A 22,049-nucleotide genomic window follows, 5' to 3' on the forward strand; every position below is an offset into this window, starting at 1 on the left:
ACGTTTTTTCTTCTTTCGTAAGTTGTAGCTTAGGAATCTTTTTGCAGTAGAAGTGTCTGCAATTCAGAATCAGTCATTGAGTTACATAGTAAATATATTTTAATTTAACAAAACACTTATTTTGGATGGCATGTGTCCTGGTGGACGACAGGGTGACCATGAGCCGACACTGTGCCCTTGTGGCCAAGAAGGCCAATGGCATCCTGGGTTGTATTAAAAGGGGGGTGGTTAGTAGGTCGAGAGAGGGCCTCCTTCCCCTCTACTCAGCCCTGGTGAGACCTCATCTGGAATATTGTGTCCAGTTCTGGGCCCCTCAGTTTAAGAAGGACAGGGACCTGCTGGAGAGAGTCCAGCGCAGGGCAACTAAGATGATTAAGGGAGTGGAGCACCTTCCTTATGAGGAAAGACTGAGGGAGCTGGGTCTCTATAGTTTGGAGAAGAGGAGACTGAGGGGTGACCTTATTAGTGTATATAAATATATAAAGGGGGAGTGTCACGAGGATGGAGCCAGGCTCTTCTCAGTGGCAAACAATGATAGGACAAGGGGCAATGGGTACAAACTGGAACACAAGAGGTTCCACTTAAACTTGAGAAGAAACTTCTTCTCAGTGAGGGTGACGGAACACTGGAACAGGCTGCCCAGGGAGGTTGTGGAGTCTCCTTCTCTGGAGACATTCAAAACCTGCCTGGACACGTTCCTGTGTAACCTTATCTAGGTGTTCCTGCTCCGGCAGGGGGATTGGACTAGATGATCCTTTGAGGTCCCTTCCAATCTCTAACATACTGTGATACTGTGTGATACTGTGATATCACCATGCTGTCAGCCTTGGCTTGCATAGTTTTGCTTGTAGAAGAGTAGGGTACTGTGTCAGTCCCTTTACTGACGTGAAATTAATGCATGGGAAATTACCTGTCAAACCCAAGTAGTTCACTAGGTCCCTCTGGATAAAATAAGGATTGAGATGGAGAGGTCCCAGTTAGAAAACTTGAATTCCAGTCTTTTCGCAAATCAGGCCACCAGTAACGCCTGGATAACAAATGTGATCATTATAGTTCAGGAACTGCAGGGTGCTTTCGAATTTTTGACTGAAAGATGCTCTAACAAATTTTTTTTTTTATTAGCAGATGAGAATATGCAGGTGCTGCACTACAATTACTCCTTTATATGTTAGAGCACTTAGTCATTAACAAGTTGATTATATGGCTTTTATGAACTCCCTCAGGGTGTGTGAGTCAGCTGAAGATGCCTCCTGTGGCAGTACAGGTGCTAGCCTGAGTACAGAATGAAAGGTGGCAAAACTGGGGGGCTTTGGGGAGAAGGTGCACCTCATGTGACTGTGTGAAATCAAGGTCTGCTCTGATAAATGTCATTGTAATTGCAGCCAAGTCTGTTTCATCCGGATGTGTCAAGTATTGTTCAGGGAGTAAAAATAATGCCTATTGATATACACAGGTAACTGAGTTGAGATTCTTACTTTTGGCCTGCTGCTCTTCTCCTTGCCATGCTTTGCAGTGTACTTAGATTTCGTAAGCTTAGAGTAATGCATCACAGAATTAGTTTGATAAATGGACTCCAGTGCTATGAAAGATTGTGAGATTTTGCCACTCCAGCTGAGTTCTGGTTTGTTGACTGAACTGTAGGCCTGGCACGTGGAACTTCTGCTTCTTGGCTTGCAGCTGTTTAGTGTGGATGAATACTGTAGACTTAAGTTTGCAAAGTTTTGGGTGCAGTCCTTCACTATCTACCTTTAGGGTCTTCAGCCAAAACTAGAAAATTCTGTGTTTTTGTTTATACCTACTGCCTATTGTGCCTCCTTATTTTATATTTAATAACCACAGGGAGCTAGTTGCATCAAATAGTTTAATCTCAAAATAGCCTTGGGGGTTGTATTTAAAGTCAGTTGATGAAAGCACTGTTATGCTTTGAGGAGCTATTCAAGAGGCGACTACGACAGCAAGTGTTTACCCTTAGTGCATGAATATTTTCTAAAAACGTGTGGTCTGTCTGATCTTGATTCCATTTATCCCTTTACTTATGTGTCTTCTGTATTTTTAGTTTTTCTCCTGTAAGTTTCCATGCAAAAAGCAGATCGAAACATACAGTGGCCATATACCTTCATCTCTTGTGTCACAACAGTTCTTGTTCCAGCCAGCTGGGCAGGAAGGCCCAGGATGAGAGGAAGAGTAGCTAATGCTGACAGCAGGAAGGTGCACTATTCAGTATCATTCTGCTGCCATGAGCAAGTCATCAACAGCCTTATAGTGGGAGGTCCTTTATAATGGTCTGATCACAAAACTGGTTCCTGCATCCACAGGTCTAATTCTCCAAGGGTGAGGTAGCAGTGAGAAGCATCATCACTGTCATAATTAGATGATACAATGTTTGGGCTTCTGTGGTGTGAAGAGGTTGGAAAAGCGCAGCAGGTGCTGGGGAAGCTATTGACTGTAAGGTGTCTGAGGTTACTTTGCAAGTCTGATGCCTAATTGATGTGTTGTGTATTACTGGCGGCTGGTAGAAAGCCACCATAGAGAGAGGGGTTACTGGCAGCAGAAGACCGATAAGTTCATGTTGTCATCCTGGACTTGCAGATGAAGAATGTTGGTAGCACTGAGATGGTTTCGTGTTTCAAGGACTTGGTCGGGCATGTGAGGTTGCTGATTTCCTCACAGTTGTGTTAATGTATAACTGAAAAGAAAAAGAAATAAAATCTTTAGCTAGCTCTCATCATTGTTCTGTTGAGGATGGTCATATATACAGGCTTCCCTGGCTTACCCTATCTGCATTCTGTCTTGAACTAAGCAAATTTGTGACTGGGTGGTGTGGAGGAGTATTTCTTGCCAATGTCAACATGCTGCTTGCAACTGAACAGTATGTTTAAAATAGAGAGAGGCTTCTGGTTGATGTACAATCCTTGTGTTTGGAGATTTATGCCACAAGATGAATGAATCTGGCAGCTGTGATCTGTCACAGTTTTCTTGGGAATAAAGGGGTCCTGTATTATTCCAGTTTCTGTAAGTCATTACGTTTAAAGGTGTTTTAAGCTAGAAAATCTGTAAGGGAATTTAAATCTGTGGATCATAAATTGGTCTTTGAAGTAGAATGTCTTTGGCTCTAGATTCAATAATTAAGGTTTAGATAAGAATCTTGAACTGGTGTGAGATTTTAGGGCTTGTATTTCTTTCTTCTTTTTTTTTTCCTTTTTTTTTTTTTTTTTGGGTAAGAGAACTGTGACATGGAGAGTGGGCAGTAGTTAATTCCATTCAGCTAGCTTCAAAGGACTTTAATCAAAATTATGGCTGAAATTATCCCTAAAGTTGAATGGGGGATATAGCAGATTAATTACCTTGTTGTGAGTATGCCATAGATTTGTCTGACCAAACAGTCTTTTGGCTTGAATCTAACTGTTCTACCTCTTCTCTTTTCCCTATGTATTCATGTACCTTGCTCTGCGTTACAGGTTTGTTGTAGTCCTCATGTTATGTGTAGATATATTACTCTTGTAGTTAGTGAAGGAAAAGACAGGGAATGGAAATAGTTTCCTGCAGTATGTCCTTGCATTCTGTAACTCATTTAATTCTGATATGTATCTTCCAACGTTGAGTAATGTAGTATTAAAAAAAAATATCAGCAGTGGATTGCTGCCTGTAGGACTCTTCTGCTATTTTTATTTCCTTGCTTTGCACGAGGTGGGGTAAATTTGAGAAGGATTCCAGAGCTATTGATTTCGAAGTTAATGATTACCTCCCTCTGGGGAAGTCTTTGCAGCCCCAGAGTGTGACATATGTGTGAACTGCCCCAGGAGGGGTCATGGCACTCACCTGTTAGTTACAGTGTCTTCTGGGTGTCCAATGTCAGCTACTGGGTATAGATGGGATTCTGGGTTAAGTGAACCTTGGGAGAGTCATTCTTACTTTCTTTGCTGGAGTTCCATTTCTGTGCTGTCACTTATGTCAGGCAGTAACTGGGGGCTTGAGTGTAAGGGGGAGGGGGTTTGAGTGCTTTCTTACATTGAAAGAGAAACAGGGAAGAAAGAAGGCTTGTAAAAAAAACAAAACAAAAAAAACCCCAAAAAATAGCCTGAAATGGCACTTACTTTTCTGACTAACTACTGACTCAGTCAGGTTTCCCTTCTTGCATCTCTCATGCTGCTCCTGAATTACATTCTTATATAGCAGATTATTCTTGGTCTTGTTCTGCTGAAACTTTAAAGCAGCAATACTTGTTCACCTTTTCTGATTTTTATAATTTCTCTGTCCCTTTCTTTCTTATTATTGCTGAGCATCATGCTTCTACTTGTCTTGTCTTTGTTGTTCATCTAGACTTTCTTGGTAGCAGTGAACATGTAATAAAGCTTCTGTTATTACTGGGTTTATAGTTTTTCTCCCTCTTTTAAGTTGGTTATGTAATTTCTTGTCTTTTTTTTATTACATATGGAAATTAGTAAAATATGCCTTGATACTGGAGATTAAGCAATACATATACCAGAAGTAATTTGTCAAGAACTTTAGATTTTGGTATGGCGATATGTCATATAATTAACATTACACAGTAGTTAACGTCTTGCTTGCTTTACACCTTCAGAAACGGACTCAACTTTTCCCTTGAAAAAGGGTGACATTTAGAAAAAGAAATAATCCAAAATGGAAACTAAATTGTTTATCAACCTTAAATGAGTTATTTACATAAAAGGCTAAGAGCCTTCTTCCCAGAAGGACTTAGGTTTTGCTTCTCTAACAGAGGTGTTAGGACTTAAATATTTGCAGTATATCATTATGACATCGGAAATATGGATATGCTGCTGGGGTAGAGATGAGGAGTTAGTAGTTTGGAATTTAAAAAAATAAGTCTGTATCTGGAATAGTGAAAATAGCAAGAAAATTCAGCCTTCACAGCCTTTCTGAAGAACCTAAGAGTGAAAGAAGCTGTTTTGCTAAAATATGAACATACATTGACCTGTATCCAATATTCAAAGCCAATAAAATGCTCTTGAATGTCAACAACTACTTTATTTTGTCAAAATAAACCTGTTTGACACTTTTTTTCAAATGGAATCTGAACAAGAAGTAGCAAAATGCAGAATTCAATGTATGCTGAATATCTTCAGTGGGTAGCATAATGTGGTTAAGTAAGAATATACTGGTAATGGCCTATCTTGCAAATGAAGAAAATATTTCAACTAGAACTTTTATGAGTATACCCTTACAGCTTGGCGTATGTTTTCATATTCAGTTACTATGTGGAAGGTGTTGACAGAAAATGAAATTTTAATTTTATACACAGCCAACAAATCTTAATAGTGTCCTGATTTTTAGTAATGAGACCTCAGTAAAATATGTATGTCACCAAGGGGAAAAACATTCATCAGTTTGGAAAAATCCCTAAACCTGTTCATCAGCCACCTGTCTTAAATTGCTCCTCCTTTTCCAAGAGAGAATTTTGTTGCTTTCAGAAGCCCCACTAATTGTAAATGACACTCAATTAAGAAGGAGAGAAGTGATATTCCCAACTAGACAACTGTGCATGAATATCAAATGCACACTTGTTCATATCCATCAAATTAAGTATTCAGTTAATATAGAATAATTAACCTGAGGAATTAATATTCTCACAAAAATTTCAGGAGCATGAAATCTAAACTAGTAAATTTTTAGAACAGTCAAATTTCAGATCGAATTGAGCAACCAATTCTTTAAAGCTTTGCGGGGCATCTCAGACTGAAATGTTGTTATGGCTCTTCTATTGCAGCAATGGCTGTACAGTCTGTACAATGTGCTTATTATTTGGAAATAAGAGTAGAACTGCAAAAGCTAATATAAGTATCTTCCTGCTTTGTTCCAGATGTCACATGTACTTAACCTGCAGGGAAAGAACCTGTAAACGTTACTGTAAAATGTTTTTCTGTGTGTGCCTCCCCAAGGACTTTGCAGCAGTTTTCTTTCTTATAATGAAATAAGAGGTTATCTGTTTAAAAGTATCTGAAAGACTGGGGCTCTTAGAACTGATAGGGGCAGGTTATTATCTTGGTTGATCAGTCACCACATCTATACTTGAGTGTTTTTATCAGTTGTTTTTGCCCTAAGTTTTTTGGACTTTTTTATACTGGTAGTAACAAAAAAGGAATGGTGTAGCTGGTTGAAATAAAAATTGCTTCCCTTCTGCACTGTGCAGACTTGTGTGAGGGTAGTTGTTAGGTTTCCATTTCAAAAAGGGCAGGGGAGATATAGGGAGAGAACTGCACACCTGAATTTAAAAATTGTACTCTTTGTTTTCAGAAAAAAAAAATCACAAAGACTCAAAAACCTATTATTGTTATTACTATTATTATTATACTTTGGAAAGAAGAGCTTGTGCACTGCAGCTAGTAAGAAAGAAACATTTTTCATAGAAGTTGACTGCAGTGTGCTGGAGCTGATTACCAAACTCGTTAACTGGGTTCAAAGTTTCACTTAATCTTTTCATAGTAACCCAGTTAACTTGGTTTTAATTTTGCAGTCAAAATAGTTATGCTTCAGTAAACATTAAGATACCTTGGTGAAGAACATAGAGAGGGATATATATTTAACTAGTTATTTCATCATAAGCTTATCAGTAGGAGTTTGTGTTTTAATTTTTTTTTTTTTTTTTTTTTTTTTAGGTTTTCCCTGAAAATTTTACTGCTCCTCAGATTTTTTTACTTGAGGCATTTCTGAAATTTGAATTTAATGATAAGCAGATGATTCACAGCTGAAAGGTTCATGAGCAGGAACAGCAGTATTACAGAATATGTGATTAAAATACATCAGCTGCTTTGATTTTAGGATATCTTTTGAGGTCTGTACATGTACTCATGTGGATGACCCCTCTCATTCACCTGGACTACCTTGCCCATTTACCACTCCAACATGAGCATGTACGTCTCTGCTTTTCATGACTCACCCTGCAATTGATGGCTCAGTCAGGGCTCTGTAGCAAAGCTCTCAGTGTGAGCATAGAAGGGAAAGACACTAAGATCACTTCTTTTCAATTTTTGAGGTGTACAAGTATGTGTTTGATGAGATACGAGGGCCAGAGGTAATCTGTTTATTTTTGTCACTGTCAAAAAGGTATTTTCATTTTCACAAGAGTTTGTTGAGGGATCTCACTGATAGTTCTTTATTTTATGCTTGCTGAATTTATCTTGCAGTAAAGCCTTAGTGCCTTCTCACTGCTAGAACTTTAGAGCTGATTAGCTAAAACACATCAGTAACCAGCAACAAAACCCCACTTATTTTACTAGTCAGGTTGAGAAGCTGGGGTGGAACAAGTTGCAGCAACACTGAAATTTCTTCTGTCTCTTTCTTTCAGAAAGTACCACTGAGCCTGATTCACGAAGAACCTACACTCTGCATAATTACTTGAACAATGACTATAACTACAGAACGTATGATTTGCAGTGGATTTCAGGTAACTCATTTCTACATAGAGCGTAAATGTCTAGGAAATGTACTACCTTCAGTAAACATATCTTCATGCTGATGTGACTGCTGTATCCTGAAAAGATAAGGTGTGGTGTTTTGTGGTGCCATTACAGAATGGTGCATATCTTAAAGGTTTGTGATTATTTTTTTTATTATTATTTTTTTCACCGTAGACATTTGTGTTCATGTCAAGCTATGTTCTCTTACTAATAAAAGAGCATGCTTACATCTATGTGTTTTCGTGGAAGCGTGTTATCTTCTGAAGTATGTCAGCTTCCTGTGCATCAGGCTATCAGGCAACAAAAGGATACAAGGTGCTTTTCCTTTTGAATATGCTTAGTGCTCCAAGGAAAAGAAAGAGGTGCCAGAAAGCAGAGGCTGTGAGTCCCAGGACTACAGTCTGAACATTCTTGTACTATAAGCATCCTTTCATTACAAAAGTGGGAAACACAGCATTGACAAGATTTTTTTAAATTTTATTTCCCACTAAAAAATATAAGGGAAAGAGGGAAATAACTGATCAGCATTTTACTTACTCTTATTAGCAACTTTCTTGTTTTTCTAGGAAATCAGTATCTTCACAAAGCATCTAATGGGGACATCCTACTTATCAATGCTGACACCGGAACATCCTCAGTAATCTTGGCGAATACAACATTAGTACGTTGACATATATAATATATATGCAGATATTGGGAAAGGTACGGAGTTTAGTATTTTGTTCTGTGCATTTCTTTGGGATTGATGCTTAATGTGTTCCTTTTGCCCTTTGTTGACAGGATAAATACAAGGCAACCACAGTTATATTGTCGCCTGATCAAAAGTTTGCTCTTCTGCAGTACAGCTCTACAAAGGTATGAGGGCATTTCTGAGGATGAAACTGGGAAATAAAGGTTTGGGAGAAACTGAGAGACTTGAAAGAATACAAGGGAAATACAGGGGATGGATGAACGAGATGGATGTCTGCAAAGGAACAGTGAATTTGAGCAGGCAGAAGAAGGGAAGTGAGACTGGTATTATCTGTGAGCTTGGCAGAAGAGTTGACTACTGAAGAAAATAAGCTGGGTAAAAAGTGGACGGGGAAATATCACAAGGAGAGTGAGGCTGAGTGATTCATCTGGGAAGCTGTCTGAAAGAGTAGATGGGCATCACTGTCCAAGGAGTTCTGTGAGTAAGGAGAAGTGATGATTAAATATGATTGTAGACACACGGTTGTACATATATGCTATATATATATATATGCTTATTGTGCTGTGATGTTAGGACATAAGAACTTAAAACTGACGTGAATGAAAAGCAGCATGTGCTTACAAGAAAAACTGTCCTCTTATGGTTGGAATGGACTTGGGTATCCTTGATGCCTACTCTCAGTAAGCACGTGAAAAAACTCCAGTGTAATGCCTCATCCAGGCATGGTGGTTAACCATTCAACAAAGGTCAACCTATATTTATGCCAGGTGGCATGAAAACCTAGTTCTTCATGCCATATGAGGACAGTTACAGGAAATTAATGGAGACATTACAGTGTGTGCACTGAGAAGACAGTAACTTTGTTCTCTTTTTTTTTTTTTTTTAATAGACAGCTGCCTGTTTTGTTTGCAAAAAGTTCAGTGCTGACTTATGCAGTGTACAAGTACTCAAGCACTGTGCCACTGAGCTCTATCTACATGTTCTATCTTTGCAGTCCAGGAATGTCTCTCTCACTGTGCCAGCCAGAATCCGTGCGCTCAGCCATCACTTTTTCAGTTTTAGCTTCCTTGCTAGGTAATACTAAGCCAGTTACCTTTTGTCTTTCCAAATTGTTAATGTCTGGCTTTTCATTGTGTCATTAATGGCCACAAAATGTTTTATTTATTTCCAGCCACCCTAGATATTCCCTCTACTCATGATTTATTTCTTGCTTTATAGTATTTTATCTGTTGCAGTCATAAGAGTTAGTTTTATTTTAATGCTGAAGCAAGATCTTTTAACCTTTATATAATAGTGTGATTGAAAGTTATTAATCTTTACTGCAAGAAAACAGTAACAAAATGAATCATGAGGATGTAGACACTTCTTATGTAATAGCCATCTGGTTGTGTAGTACTAAGTTATTGGTTTATATCTTCATACAAATCTTCCAGAACCATTGTAGAAGGGTAGCATTATTGTAATATGGCAACACCATGGGCTAAATCACATGTCTTCAGCCCCACATAGTGATCACGTTTAAACATCTGCAGTATCATCATCATCTTTTCTCTGTAAGTGCCTATAGAGTGTTAGGGCTTTGAAAGGCAGGTTTTTGAAAGAACGGGTTTATTTCTGTGGCAGTATGAATGGGAATACGTCACTCTTGAACTGGAGAAACTGCTACAGAAATATTGCTGGGACTTGTGAGGACTACTGAGTAATAAGATGCCAAATTAAATAAAACAGCATGGAAAATGAGAAATGAAAACATCAAGTGCACCAGTAAAGCAGAAGGAGGAGGATTAGCTGTGCATAGCTACAATAGTCTGCCATGTAGCTACAAGGATTTCTAAAAATCTGCAGCATCTCCGGCCTCAGTGGCCTCTGTCATAGTTTTTAAGTGATGACCCCAGGGGGCTGGCAATTAGTCTCTTCTTAAACCTTGCAGGGATTTGTTACCCTTTTACATTCATTGTGGTCTGTCTGTCTTAAGCAACAACATGAGGAGAGTTTCAGAGGTAATTCAAACTGTAAGGGATGTGAATCTGGTGAAATTTATTTTCTTAATATTAGTTTTTATTTTTTTCTTTGCAGTTGTGGAGGCATTCCTATACAGCTTCATATCACATCTATGATTTCAATAGCAGGTCAGTAATTTTTGCACAAAACATAGTTTTACCAGTATTTTCCAATGAAATGACATTTCACTGATTTCTGCATTTTGGTTTTGTTTTTCCAGTTCAGTATTAGATGATGGACTACTACCTAATGATACACAATATATATCCTGGTCACCTGTTGGTCACAAACTGGTTAGTAAAGATAAGTGGAACTTATATAAACAGCAGTTTTTGTACACGCACATGGAAGCTGACATTGTCTGCACCCTTGAGGTTTTGGGAATTTCCTACTGCTGGATAAAGTAGCTGAACTAGTTCCCAAAGTGACCGCTGTTGATGGAAAGACTCTAAAATCCCTCTGTGTTTTTTGTTTAATTCTTTAATGCATTCCCAAAATTAGTAGTGGCCCCAGTAGTCATGAAATGCACAAATGCCCAGGAACTTCGTGTTTTTACAATTGCAGACAGTAGGTCATCCATTTCAGATTACAGTTGTTTTACTCATCCACTGTGATTTTTATCTCTTAATGACATCACAATCAATGATGTTTTGCTTGATGGATGCATGTAACAGGGATTAGAATATCAAAATCTCTCTTGAACTCTTTCCCACTGTGCTTTTTATTTTCCTCCTCTCCATCCCAGTCCATGGTGATGGTGATAGCCACTGTGTTTGCAGGGTTATGGTGAGCATTGGATCTGACTGAAGAGTTGTCACAGGAGCATGTGGCGATTATTTATTCTTATTGCTTGTAGTATAGGAATTATAGAGCCCAAACACATAAGCAAAGGATGTTGAAAAGAGCCTTTTCCGTCTCAGGGCGAAGCTCTGGAACAAAACTGTGCAGTTGTTGGAGAGGATGAAGATGGTGGTGATGAGAGAGGCAGGCAGGTGCCAAAAACTAAAATTCTAAGTTGTAGTGAAGAAATACACCATCTTTGCAAAGTTTTACCAAAGTGCTGATAGTTTTCTTTGAAAGACAAATGAGTGAAAAACAACTAATAAAGGAAAATAAGCTTGTACCTCAGCAGAAAAGGAATAGCAAAAAAAAACCTTTCAAAACTTGATGTGGTAATCATGTCATTTATCATAGTTGATTGTTCTTTGCTCCTAGGCTTGAAGTTAGGTTGCTACACATGATTTGTATTAGTAATTCAAGATTGTTACGCGTCAGTGATGTTTAGTGAAACACAGCTTTCAGACAATCTTTGTCATCTCTTGTAGACTTCCCAGTAGATAAAGCAAAGGAAGGAAGTAGGATTTACTCTAATAGTAATTGTAAACACAATGATGTTTTGCAGGCATATGTTTGGAATAATAATGTTTATATAAAACCTTCACCGACAGCAGACTCTGTGCAAATCACTCAAAATGGAGAAGAAAATAAAATTTTTAATGGCATACCAGACTGGGTTTATGAAGGTAACTATGTCAAGCATATTTTACTTTGCATAAAACTTTGTTTATTGTAATTATTTTAACTTATTTCTTCTAATTGAAAAGTTCAAAACATGTTCATAAAAGTTTTTATCATTGAAAAGTTCAAAATAATCTAATAATCAAAATAATCTAGTCTGTGTTTTAACAGAAGCAGGCATCCTTATCTGATCTTAATACCTAGCTAGTGTGAGGATCTGAGAATAGAAATGAGTTAACCTAACTTGCAGTACATCACTGTAAGCTTGTGAATTAACTTAATATGATAGACCTGTAAGCATTGGTCTAATGCTGGCAAACAGTCTTCACTTTGGTACCTGAGCTTCAATTAAAAAAATCCTATTAAAAACTGATGAGAACAGTACCTAGGACAAGAGTCAACTTATCAATTATAACTTACATGCATTTGCATCTCTTTCAGAGGAAATGTTTGGCACCCATTCTGCTCTGTGGTGGTCTCCAAATGGCAATTTTGTGGCATATGCAGCATTTAATGATTCAGAAGTTCCTGTTATAGAGTATTCCTTTTATTCTGAGGACACCTTGCAGTATCCAAAGACCATTAGAATCCCATATCCCAAGGTCTGTGTTATTTATTAAACATGGTTGTTCTGCAGTTTCATTAAGAGAGTAGTCTCATTTAATCAGCTTCTGCTAATGAAAATATTGTCTGTGTCTCCTCAACAGCTTGCTGTGATTACTCTTTCTGAAGTCAACAGCATCTGGCAATGTTAAAGTATTTTATTATCTCCAGGGGAAAGCAAAAAGGAAAAAAAAGTATGATTTAAGGTTTTGTTGCTTCACCAGACAATTTTTAGGTAGCAAGTAGATGTTGAGAGAAAAAAAAAAAGTCTTAGGAAGTTGAAATTGGTACAAAGCATTTGGCAGATGTATATGGTGTTAGGGTTGTGCGTGGTATTGCTAGTGGAAACTTCTCAGCTTCAATGTAGCGTTTTTAGTTGTTGGATGCTTCCTATATTGGGGTGAAGCAGAGGAATCTGCTGATGGAGTTTCTTTGTCTAAACATAAAGCTCTTTTAGTCTTAGCTGTTAGAGGGAAGCCTTTAGTGCGTGCAGCTCCTTCCCTCTCCCTTCCCCTCCACATGAATTTGTGCCCACTGCTTGTGGCACAGTTGGTACTTGACTAAATGGTGTGAGAGAGTCCAATGCGCTCCAGATTCTCTCAGGTACTTCATAAGTGGAGGGTTTCATGTTTAATACAAGATTTACCTGTATGAAGTTTCTTGGAATTATCCGGGATTTTGATTTAGTAGGTGCATCATTGCACTTAAGACACAATACAAGTACAAAGTACAACAATTGCACTATACTGCTGAATCGTGACATAAACACGGTTCTCACTGGGGGTCTCCGTAACACACTCACTACTGCAGTGCTGGGAGTTCCCCTTTCTGGGAAGGAGTTACATGGGTTGAAACCATTTCAAGCCCATCGCTTTCTTCAGTTCCTTTTGTTCATTGTTTGGTTCTTATAGTCAGTGTTGTGCTGAGGCACCTGTATATGCTTCCACATGCTGGTCTGGCCAGCTCAGGAAGATAGTCTCATTCTTTTGATTAACTGGGGCAGAACAGCTGATACAGTCGACTGATCGCTCAGCTATTTCAGCTGTTTGTAAAAAGCTGGCCTCTGGTCGTCTTTGTGCCCAGGGTCAGCTTTCTGTGCAGCAGCCATGGTCAGTCACTTCCTAACTTCCCCAAAACTTCAGGAACACATGGCCTTCAGCTGTCCCTTTGGAGCCTCCCCCAGAGAGGTCACTGTTGCTTGTGGACCGCTGCAGACACTCTGCCCTGAGCATGCTGCCTGTGAACAGACATAGGTGCGGAATGAGCGGCCAGTTTAAATTGCACCTTTGATTATTATAAAACCCCTTGTGTTTGGAATATTGCTTGACTTCTGTAGGGAGGTCAACTACAGCTATTTAACCATTATGATGAAGACTGGTTAAATTCTAGAGGCTCCCTTCTTGACACAGTTACATTACTGTCAGTAATACTACATTAAAAATAATGGGGTATGTGCTGCAGTCACAGCTTTGATGGTGATATAAGCAGCTATTTATTATGTGAACACTTAATGTAAGGTTTCCATGAAGAAGATGTTTTCTGTCTGTCAGCAGTGGATTTGATTCACTATTAGCTACTGTGTGTGGCATGTGGGATGAAATATTGCCCAAAACTGCTTTGGGTACAGCAAGGCCTGTGTAGTTACTGGTGTTTCTAAATGTAGTAGTCTTTCTTATCTAGAGATGCATAACTAACACTTCCATGTAAAAAAAAAACCCGCAAAGGATAATTTATGTACTGATCTTAAGAACTGCATTAGGAACTTATCTTTTCAAATGTTTGAAGTTGGCTGGTTCGACCTCACTCTAGTATTTTCTTTGGCTATCATTTCATACACTTATTTCACAGAGAATATTCTCTCTTCAAAAGTACAATGAAAAATTTTATTTTTAGGCAGGAGCTAAAAATCCAACTGTGAAACTCTTTATTGTGGATACCAGATCGCTTCCTGCTTTCTACCTTGCTGAAATTTCTCCACCTGCAGAAATAGAATCAGGGTAAGAAATTTTGGTTCAATGTTTGCTTGTTTCTTCTGGTGGGAGGGGAGGAGCTTTGATGTGTGACCACCTTGTATTCAGTTTATATAGCAGTTTCTCCCAGTCCTGGGGCTCCGGTAGCAACAAGATTTACCAGCGAAAATCTGCTCAGAGATTATCCTTCTAGTGATTATATATAGATGGCATATTCCATGTATGTTATATTCAGAATTTGACAAGTTCTTGGCTCATCACATTCAGTGGAGTCTAACTATGGTGAAGTCATTTCACAGTACAACTTTAATATGAGCAAGTTTTGGTATAATCAAATTATAATATATGTATTCCAATTCACTTGGTGGGGGGGGAACAAAACAAAACCTTAATGGTAAGTGGAGATTTGATTTCGTTGGAAGCAGACTCCTTGCTAAGGCAAGGTATCATGACTGATCTTCAAACTTATACTCAAAATGTTTGTTTTCTTTGGAAACATGGTGAAAACCAGCTTCTCTCACAGTAAATGGAAAAACGTATTTCTCAAAATGCCACTGGAAATGCACAACATGATATAAATGTATTTTGTAAAGAGCAGCTAAATTGATTTAAAATGCATGCACACAGAATTTGGTATCCCAGATCCTGGATTTTGTTGTTTCTTTTTTAACAGCATTGTAGAAATTTTTTAGAGCTTTGCACTTACAAACATGGGTGTGGAAGCATAGGTTACACCAATAAACTTCAGGGAAAAACAAGAGAGGTCTGTTAGCTAGTGCATAAAACCAGCATTTTGAACATAGTGGCCAAAAAATTGTAACTGGAATTTCGGTGCTATTCCGTTTCAGTCCTCACCATGGTGTAACTAACATCTCTGCATTAAGCAAGATTTTATGAATGTTATTCTTTATGCTTTATGTACAGTAACACTGCAATAGCAAGGTGTTATGTAGCTTTTGTACGCTGGTTTTCTTCAGAATTTCAGTGCCCCAGAAGTAAAAGCCCTATATGTTTTGCTCAATTTTGGTTTAGATTCTTGCTGTCTTAGAGTCTTGCTGTCTTGTTCACACCTAATGAAAGCTGAACAATGCTGCTGTGTGACGTGGGGAGAGTAACCATCATCTCCCTTCCAGCCTTATATCCATTTGGCTAACATATAGCCCTGAGATTTATATGGAGTTAATCCATGTTTAAATTAACGTAACAGTGTAAACAAGTCTTGAATGATGAGTGCAAGGAATGAAAATTCATCTTTCTCACAATGGCCGTTCCAGGTAATAGTTAAGCCTCACATGTGTCCTACAAATGTTGAGGTGGCCAGAACAAGTCTTGAGGAATTTTGCAAGAGCAAAAGTACATGAGTAGGAAAAAGCAAGTGATGTGCAATGTTGCCGTTGGGTAGGTTTGCTCCTGGAAGTGCAAAGTAATGGATATTTGCATGGCATGTATATTTATACCACTATTTGACAGGAAAGGTTACTTTTTTGGTGGTAGAAAATTCTATTTTTACTCTCTTGGAGCCAGATTCTGAGTAAAACTAAGTTTGAATTGGTGGCATACCTGACCTGCCTGGGTGGGGATTTTGAGGGGCAATGCCCCAGCAAATGGTTGCCTGTTGCAGTGCTGTCCAGAGCTTGTATGCACAGTAGTTGCACCTCCGCATTTGAAGGGGGCACAGCACACTTCTGTTTCAGAGGAGAAGTTTTGTCAAGAAAAGCTGCCAAAATCTGGAACGGCAGTCCACACATCATGGTAGATAAAACCTGATATTTTTTGCACAAATGACCAGCATGAAATCCATGCGGTGTATAGACACCACTTTTAGCATCATGGGTACAGGGGATTCTTGTTGGCTAGTAGGAGGATGAGAGCAGTGGATGCTTCTTGTCTGAAGCGATCTGTCCTAAAAATAAGTCCTCCGAGTAGAGAGCTCCAGACAATTATTGCAGGAATATCCTTTCTCAGCAGCAAATGAGTAAGGGCAATGCAGAACTACTGTATGCTATACTTAATTTCAGCTTAGTTAACATTTGATGGGCTGTTGAAAACTGAAGGTGCACTTCAAGTCCCTATAATAACCTGAAAATATTTACTGTGTTACAATAACAGTATAATAAATAGTAATTTTGTTGGGGGGTTTTACCTTGACAGTCCATCTTGTCTGATAGATGATTTATAGTCTCCAGAATTAACTTCTCTTACTTTGAGGGAACAAAAACTGTGGGGCTAATTCTCTTTTTAAAGAAAGGGGAACTGGGTGTTACAGGTACATGAGGAACACAAGGTTTGGGTTTGTTGGGTAGGGGGGTTTTGGTTTGGTTTTTTTTAGTGGTTTTTTTTCCATGAAACAAGCTCCTGCAGAGTGCTTTTACAGTATTTTGGGTCTGAAATGCACTGTTTGAAGCAGTGACAGTAACAATTTAGTGATCTACTAACTTCCCAGTCAAATATAAATGCAAAAATAGACCTTTTTCAAATGTGATTTCTAAGCTGCAGTTTAGAAATAAATCTGAAAGTGGTCATCAACCAGTTGGCATATATTTTTAATCCATCCACTCTAATTGTAGTATTTTCTTTTTCATTTTTTTCTCCACTTCCCCACCCCCCCAGTGATCAGGAATATACTCACTCCATCACAAAACTTCCTACATGTTCTTGTTAACTAACTTTGGGGTGGGGGGAGAGAGAACATGAACTTGGAACTAAGTCAAATGTGCAAATTCCAGTTAAAAATGTATACTTGCCTTGGAGGGGAGGTTTGTTTTATTTTTAGTTCAGAAGTCTTCTAGGAGATAAGAGAGATCTAAAATAAGAAAAGATGAGTACATCTAACAGATCGTAATGGTAAACAAAACCACTAAATTTTATGTGGTGCCTTTTTAAAATTAATATATAGGAATATTCATGAAAATTACGGGGGTTTTGGGGTTGTGGGGATTTTTTTTTAGATACTCCAGCACTTCATGTCAACTAGTTGGTATTCTAAAGATGAAAGTAAAATATTCAAGTAGTAATAGCTGGTTTTGGTATGATCTCTGCCTCCATTCTAAATCATGGAAATAAGTATTAAATTGAGCAAAGATACATATCACTCAGAAACTGCTTACAAGCAACAAACTTCATGCAGCTAAAGATAAAATTCCAAAGTCTAGGGCCCGTATAACTCAATATTCAGAAGACTTTCCTCTAGATGCACACAGTACAAGATTTATGAACAGTCTGGGGTATCTATTTTATGCATTAAATGATAGCGATCTGGCTGTTAGAATTTAATTTCAGTCTTTCTGAAAGTGGTTATGTACAAAACATCTAATTCTTTATTGTGTGAATGAAAATAACTGAAACATCTACTAGTGACAAAAACAATTGATAATAAAATGTTTCAATTAGGTTTGCATCATTGTGTATTGTGGAAGAGTAGATAGAAGTGAAAATAATCAGATGAGTCTCATTCAGTAAATTGCTGAATGCCATTGCATAGTATGCTGTGCCAGAGGGAATTTTAAGTATCTAATGCTATTGCTGTTTTCAGGGATCATTATTTGAGTGTTGTAACATGGGTGACGGATGAAAGGATTTGTCTGCAGTGGCTCAGAAGAATTCAGAATTTTTCAGTCCTCACAGTCTGTGACTTCGAAAGTGCTACTGGAAATTGGTCGTGTCCACAGGTGAGAAAAAGGAGGTGAGAGTCACAATGCTGGATAAATGAAACTAGAAAGGAGCAGAATATCCCTGTATGTTTATAACTGTAGAAACATAGCCTGATGTAAAATAAACAGAATTGTTGTTGTTTTTTCTTTCTTAGGAAAAACAGCATACAGAAGAAAGTACAACTGGGTGGATTGGCAGAGTAAGTGTTCAATTTCTAAAACTGTTACATGCTAAATAACACTGATAATTAAGAAAATTTCATGTGAGCCTCGCCAGTTGCAGTGCCTCTTGTGTGTAGGTCTCATCCATTCACTTTTTGCATTTTACATGTAAAGGAGAAAATGGTCTCAAATGGAGCTGCTACAACACCCTGGTTTTAAGCTTTTGTGGGTCTGGAGTTTCTGAACTCCCAGGCTGGGCTGACAATGCAGCATGGGCTGGAGCTGTAACTGTGTCCTCTATGACCCGTGCATCATGTTCAGCTTGCCAAAAAGCAGGGTGCTCCTTCCAGACTCCTTTTTAATTCTGAGCTACCATTTTGGTAGCAGTAGGTAGGGGAGTGAAGGAGGCAGAATCAGAATTCCCTCTGTTCTGGGGGAGTTGTCAGCTATGCTGGTTTGGCGGCTCTCCAGTCTTCCTGCCACCTCTAGAATGATCTAGGGGATAAAATGCATAGAGACGTTTATCCTATAACCTTTGAATTCTATTGGAGGAAGGGCATAGACAACAAAAGTAATTTTTAGCATTTCAGGTTGCAACAAACCATTCTACATTGTCTTTGGGGCTTTTTATTTATTTATTGTCCCCCCCACTTGAAATACCCATTGAATAGAATGGGGGACAAGATGCAAATAACTGGACAAATTAAAATCTTCCCAAACTTCTGCTAAACCAATCGCTACTGTCTGGATGATGCTTTCAAAGCTGCTTCACAGTCCTTTTGTACATGGTAGAGAGTAGGCACCTAATGAACTACACAGAAGATCTGGGGGAAGTGAAGCAGAGATGCAAAAGTTCAGACTTGGAGGGAGAAATGAGTTTCAGAGTTTTTGATGAGAACACAGAGTACACTTTCCACTCCCGCATTTTCCACACACTGATTATGCTTTAGTCACTAATTCACTTTTGAAGTCAAAAATGAAAGTTTAAAGAAATGCAAAGAGGGAGGCAACAGCAGGGATGAAATCATCCGCAGTATGAAGATGAGAGATCAACCCACCTGCTGTCAAATTTGATATGGAAAGGAAGGCCTTAACGCTGACACATTTTGCTTCTCTGCAGCAAAGGCTTCACAATTAGACAATGTGATGATCAAGCTGCAGACTTTGTAAACAGTTGTGCAAAATGAGAGGGCAAAATGCAAGTCTGTGCCATTAAACTAGGTTGTTGGTTTTTTGTTTCTTTTAAAGAGACAACCCACATCTTAGGAGCTGTTGGAAGAAAAAAATAATCTCACTATATGATTCTTGGATTTCAGAAGGAAGTGGAAAGTAGGATTAAAGAGGGGATAGGAAAGGTATATTTATTCTTCTGTTGTTACCTAGGGATGATAAAATGACATCTGGTAAGGGAGATTATATATATGGAGGGGTGTGTGTATGTATATCCACACATACATATGTATACAATTCATATAAGTGTATAAACCAAATTAAGTAAATAGGTGTGTAAAATACGGATATTATTTCTCTCTTTGTATATATATAGTGGTTTTTTTCTTTTACGCTCTCTTTCTTTCTTTCATTTTTTTTCCCCTTTCCAAAGTAGAGATGAATTTATGCTTAATCTAAGAATGCTCAGAACAGCCTGTGTTACTGCATAAGGCTTCCAGGTCATGAGTTAAGTTAAAGCTTGCCAGTTGAGTTGAAGGAAAGTCACACTTTGAAAAAGCAAGACTGTGATAAGGGAGAAGCTAGCAAAATATTTGCCAGGTTATTTTTTGCAAAAAGTATTGCTAGGGATGAAGGAAAGATGATTGCATCACATGGGTTAGGAAGACACAAGTTGTCACGGCTTACATTGAGTGACCAGAGGCAAGTCCTTTCATCTTTCTATTTCAACCTCCATTTAAAAAATGGATATACTGTCTCAGAGATAATTGCATTGTGTCAATTGCCTAATTAACATTTAGCTGGTTTGGACATTTATCACAGAAGTAACTTGTATTTCATTCGGTTCAATTTCATTCCTCTTGTTTTTCTCTTTACCATATGGAGCACATCCAAATGACAGTCAGTAGAAGGAATTCATTCATTCCTGTCACTCCCAATTGATAAGTGGATACTCCTTTCATGAAAATACCGTTCCAGTTTGGGTTCTCTGGCATTTTGTAATCAGTTGGGGTTTTTTTATACTTAGTAGCAAAATTTCCTCTTGGAAAGCAGCTTGAGTTCTTTAAATAAGGGGGATATTTTTCATTGTCAGGCTAAAAAAAAAACAAAACAACCAAAACCGACAAACGAAAAAAATTCAAAGAATTTGTTCACAAGCACGTTTTAAAATGGGAAATTTAAGGAAAATGTATTTGCAGTGTTGACATTGCTCTAGGTTACAGCTGCATGTTGTCATTGGACAGAATAAAGCAGTGACTTTATAGATGCATGTATTGTGTCCTAAAATGGAAGGAAACCAGGAACAATTGTAGAATTTCAAATTCAAGAAAGGTAGGAGGGGACTGTGATCATTACCAGGACTAATACTCAGGAAATTCTGCTATTGAAGGGAGCAAGAAAATATTTTAAGTGTGTTTATTTTTAGGGTAGTGGCTACAGGTTCTACCTGTTAAGTAGGCAAAAAAAAAACATAAAAAAAAAAATATCCCATACATTCAGTGATATGTTGTTTTAAGTATTGAAACTCCTGTTTATCAATATCAAAAGTAAGTTTATCATTTTGGAGTTTTGCTGTTTGCTTTAATAGGCATCTCTCTTTTGTTCAAGTTTCAGCCATCTGTCCCTCACTTTGCACCCGACAACCTTACCTACTACAGAGTCTTCAGCAATACAGTAGGTTACAAGCACATCCATTACATAAACGGCTCACAGGTAGGTAATAAGGTGTAGGACAGCCACTGCTGACCTGTGTTTCTCCTGTGATTGAGGAGCTTCACGTTTTCCTTTCTGCCTTGCTTTTCCCACCTCTCCAGGCTCCAGTGCCTATTACTGCAGGAAAATGGGAAGTAATCAGCATAGCAGCTGTAACCAGTAACTTTTTGTAAGTATTGTAATTAAGCTATTGATTCCTATCAGGGGGGCTTGCAACAAGGGTCTAAGCAAGCAGGGAGGGAGAACAGGGAGAAGGTGTCATTTAACTCATTGAAAATCCGATCTAAACTTGTAAGATAAAGCTTTAGATATTGTAAAGTATTGTAAATATTTTATCAAAACCAGTATGTTTGGCTTTTATAGGTACTACATTAGTAATGAAAACGGAATGCCAGGAGGAAGAAATCTTTATAAGTAAGACTTTTTTTTTTCAGCAGTACGAGTAAAATATTTGTTAATGATAAAGAAACTTTAAGAAAAAGCATTGCAAAATGAAAGATTAGGATGTTCACAGTCTAATGTGGGATCCTTTATAGGATATTTAATGAAAATTAGTGTAGGAGTATAAACTGGAAAAATAACTACAATATTTTTCTATAAATCTAGTTAATATAAGGACAACTGGGAAAAGAATTACCAACAAATCCCTAAAAACAAAAACTCTTCTGTTGTTTTTTTTTTTTGCTATGACTATTATTCCAGTATTAATTGAACTTAAAAAATTAAAGTCTGTTTTCTCTTATTTTTAAATCAGTAAGAACTTTACTCCTGAATTTTAACATGCTTCATTTGGTCATTTTATTTCAAAATCATACCTTAGTTTAGCATAGCTTAAAACCCCCCAAAAAAAAAAAAAACAAACAAAAACCAAAAAAACAATTTCATCTCTGAAATGAAGCTAGTCTGTTTTGCAGAGTGCTCTTGGAAAGCAGTCCAAACTCTACTAAATGTGTTAGCTGTGATCTGAATCGAGAAAGGTGCCAGTATTACTCAGTGTCCTTCAGCAAAGATGCACAGTACTATCAACTAAATTGTCATGGTGAGTATATCTTGAATTAACTGACATAAACATGACTCACTGATTAGTTGGGTGGGGAAGTTCACTTCATCAAGATCTTGATATGCACTGTGGAAC

The 22,049-nt window shown here is 38.0% G+C and overlaps 1 protein-coding gene across 1 annotated transcript in view; it reads left to right on the forward strand.

The window, feature by feature from the left end:
• The window catches only part of DPP4 (dipeptidyl peptidase 4), a 42,487-nt gene that overhangs the window by 3,229 nt on the left and 17,209 nt on the right, over window positions 1-22,049 (forward strand). The window contains exons 4-17 of the mRNA XM_061375632.1: window positions 7,325-7,423; window positions 8,003-8,097; window positions 8,217-8,291; window positions 10,204-10,256; window positions 10,349-10,421; window positions 11,531-11,651; window positions 12,088-12,248; window positions 14,143-14,246; window positions 17,752-17,887; window positions 18,025-18,069; window positions 20,810-20,914; window positions 21,016-21,083; window positions 21,278-21,328; window positions 21,829-21,953. Of these exons, the coding sequence (XP_061231616.1) occupies window positions 7,325-7,423; window positions 8,003-8,097; window positions 8,217-8,291; window positions 10,204-10,256; window positions 10,349-10,421; window positions 11,531-11,651; window positions 12,088-12,248; window positions 14,143-14,246; window positions 17,752-17,887; window positions 18,025-18,069; window positions 20,810-20,914; window positions 21,016-21,083; window positions 21,278-21,328; window positions 21,829-21,953 (1,311 nt within the window). The remainder of the gene's footprint in view (window positions 1-7,324; window positions 7,424-8,002; window positions 8,098-8,216; window positions 8,292-10,203; window positions 10,257-10,348; window positions 10,422-11,530; window positions 11,652-12,087; window positions 12,249-14,142; window positions 14,247-17,751; window positions 17,888-18,024; window positions 18,070-20,809; window positions 20,915-21,015; window positions 21,084-21,277; window positions 21,329-21,828; window positions 21,954-22,049) is intronic.

Source organism: Neopsephotus bourkii, unplaced genomic scaffold, assembly GCF_033783945.1.
Source record: "Neopsephotus bourkii isolate Nb327-2 ecotype Australia unplaced genomic scaffold, CSIRO-AGI_Nbou_v1 NB_196, whole genome shotgun sequence".
NCBI classification, from domain to species: domain Eukaryota; kingdom Metazoa; phylum Chordata; class Aves; order Psittaciformes; family Psittacidae; genus Neopsephotus; species Neopsephotus bourkii.